At 36.5% G+C, this 3,181-nt stretch overlaps 1 protein-coding gene across 1 annotated transcript; it reads left to right on the forward strand.

The window, feature by feature from the left end:
* Positions 1–2,108: 2,108 nt before the first annotated feature.
* LOC107005066 (proteinase inhibitor type-2 TR8-like) lies at positions 2,109–2,980 on the forward strand. Its single transcript, XM_015203551.2, has 2 exons — positions 2,109–2,250; positions 2,397–2,980. The coding sequence occupies exons 1-2, from the start codon at positions 2,214–2,216 to the stop codon at positions 2,813–2,815; spliced, it is 456 nt and encodes a 151-aa protein (XP_015059037.1). The 5' UTR covers positions 2,109–2,213; the 3' UTR covers positions 2,816–2,980.
* Positions 2,981–3,181: the final 201 nt, after the last annotated feature.

Genomic DNA, 3,181 nt, shown 5'->3' on the forward strand with positions numbered 1-3,181 from the left:
GATGTCTCCGCTTCAGACCGCCCGGGGAAAGCGTAACAATGGGCCCTATCGCCTGTCTGCCTGTTGCCCCCTACCATGTTGTGCTGTAGTGGCTCCAGTTTGCCCGTCACCCCGGCCGTTTTGGTGACCACCATTACCTCGACCACCACGTCCTCCAGAATGACGGCCTCTTCCATGACCACTTCTACCTCTGACTATGGGAGGTCTGTAACTCTGTTTTGGACAATACCTCTTTTGGTTTGTGATTGCATGACTTCTGTATTATTTGATCCTGGCTCCACATTTTCATATGTATCTTCCTCATTTGCTATTGGTCTTAATTTACATTGTGAATTGCTTGACATGCCTATTCGTGTTTCTACTCCGGTGGGTGAGTCTGTGATAGTTGAAAAGGTATATAGGTCTTGTCTGGTGACTTTTGTGGGGAGCAATACTCATGTAGACTTGGTTATCTTAGAAATGGTTGATTTCGATGTAATTCTTCGGTGGAGGTAGGTTATGGTTTATGCTATTCGTAGTAAACTCTACATAGCGATTGATATGTATTGGGTGGTATTGTAAAGTCTTCTATATGCTTAATTGTGTTGTTGTATGTTGTGAATATGCAAAGGGCGATGGATTATAGTAATGAAGATAAGACTGTGAATCTTAAACCTTAAATCCACCTTGTTAATGATGATGCCTTGGTATAAGAGAGGGCTTGATGAACTAAAAGAATGAGAATTAGGGGATCGGGTGTCACGAACCGACACGTAGATTTAGGGGATCGGGTGTCACGAACTGACATGTAGATTTAGGGGATCGGGTGTCACGAACCGACATGTAGATTTAGGGGATCGGGTGTCACGAACTGACACGTAGAATTAGGGGATCGGAGTGTCACGTTCCGACACCAGGATAGTAGTAGTGGAGCGGAGTGTCACGTACCGACACGAGAGGAATAAAGAGAATGAATCTTGAAATTATGTTAATATACTCAATTTAAAGAACTAATTCCCAAATGAGTTTGATGTGGAGGCTTGCGTCCTCATAGATGTGCTGGGTGTTGTGGCCAATGGTTATGGCATTTGTTGTTATCACCTGTTGAGTATGTAGTTGATTTTATATTATTACTTGATATATATTGCTTTCTATTCTGAGTTGGCCGATGATACCTACTCAGTACTTTTGCCTTGTACTGACCCCTATTTGTATTTGTTTTTCTTTGATTATTTGTGGAGTGCAGCAAACGTACCATCGTCTTCAACTCGTCCGCAACTCTAGCCAGTCTTCATCACACCAGATTTCAGGGTGAGCTATTGCTTCTAGCTTGGACTGGATCTTCTTCTTCATGTCTTGATGCCTTGAAGTTCTGGCATGGACTAGCTTTTTACTTATTTTATCTTCTTAGATACTCTTAGATTTAGTAATTTGAGAATAGATGTTCTTGTGGTGATGACTTCCAGATTTTGGGAATAATAAGTATTGAGTTTTTAGAAGTTATTTAATCGATTTTCATTAATGAGTTTTAAGTCTTCCGCATTATATTCTGTTTATTATGTTGAAATATTGGGGTTTAGATTGGTTGGTTCGCTCACATAGGAGGATAAATGTGGGTGCCACTCGCGGCTCGTTTTGAATCGTGACACATATTTCAAGGGTTGGTGGACTGGCCTCACAAACCGAACCAACTTTGACGGCTCTACTTCCGATTATTTTATTGGTGTTGATGTTGTTTCAATGGTGCACTTGGATTAAAGTTATCCTAAAATTGAGAATTAAATTAAGGACATTATCTTTAGTCATGTTTAGACTCTTCAAGTTCTAAAAAATCATTACTTAATTTTTTCTTGAAATTCCCAACATTTTTAACTCTTAATTATTCTTTTTACCAACGTTTACATCCATCTTAAATTCCTTTTCTCCATTAATAGTGCCAACAAATCACTATTAAAATATCTCATTAAATTACAGTGTTGGTACACAATTTTACATAACACATGTCAACGAGACATTCAACAATATCTTATCCTATTTTTATGGGCAACCAACAAGAGAATGACACGTACCTATCTGATTAATGTGAGTGCATTATTTAAAAGTAACAAAGTTATTCATTTTTTCACGTGTTTGTACTATTAGCTCTCTGATATGCTATAAGTAGGTGGAGAGTATACACCTCTTTACTCAAAAGAAAAAGAAGGAAAAAACAAATCAAAGTAACACTTGAGAATATGGCTATTCACAAAGTGGCCCTCCTCCTTTTATTTGGTAAGTTTTTTTTCCTTATTCTTCTTCATCCTTTTCACTTAATCACTTCTACGTATTCAACTAATATTTAAAGATATATATTTTTTTACAATTGTATCAAATCCATTGTTGCTAGATAATTAATTTGGCTATATCTATATATACAGGAATGATTCTTCTTGCAAGTGATTTCGAACATGCAAACGCCAAAGCTTGCACTAAAGAATGTGACGGTCGAATTTCATATGGGCTTTGCCCAGTTTTACAAACTAAAAGAGTTGATGGAATATGCATCAACTGTTGTTCGGGTATAATAGGATGTAAATATTTCAGTAAAGATTACACTTTTATTTGTAATGGAGAATCTAAATGGTTTGGCGAGAAGGCTTGCACAAGAGAATGTGACCCTCGAATTGACATTGGGATTTGCGCAACTGATCTAACTAAAAAAGTTGATGCACTATGCACCAACTGTTGTGCTGGTAAAAAGGGGTGTAACTATTTCGACGAAAATGGAACTTTCATCTGTGAAGGAGAGTCTGGAGAAGAAAATACTCTCCAGAAAAGCAATCTTGCTATTTCTTAATCTATATATGAAATAATGTTTGTTATATTTCTGTTGTGAGCTTTACCACAACTAGTGGCTATGTATAATAGGTAATAGGGTTGTGGACCTTTACCACGGCTTGTGTTACTTAAGTATTTATGTTAAATAAATGAAACACTAGTTTGTTCTAAGTTTTTAATTTGAGTTTGTACTTTCCATTTTATATACTTCTCTCTCTCTATCTCCAGCTTCTTCTTCCATACATTACTATCATATATATATATATATATATTGTTAAAGTTGTAAAGTTCAATTTTAACAAAATTACAAATTAGATTTTAGATTGTTTGATTTTGTTGTTTTTCAAACTACTTTAATGGCTGACCACTCACAAAATAAGATGAT

This window comes from Solanum pennellii, chromosome 11 (genome assembly GCF_001406875.1).
Source record: "Solanum pennellii chromosome 11, SPENNV200".
Classification (NCBI taxonomy): domain Eukaryota; kingdom Viridiplantae; phylum Streptophyta; class Magnoliopsida; order Solanales; family Solanaceae; genus Solanum; species Solanum pennellii.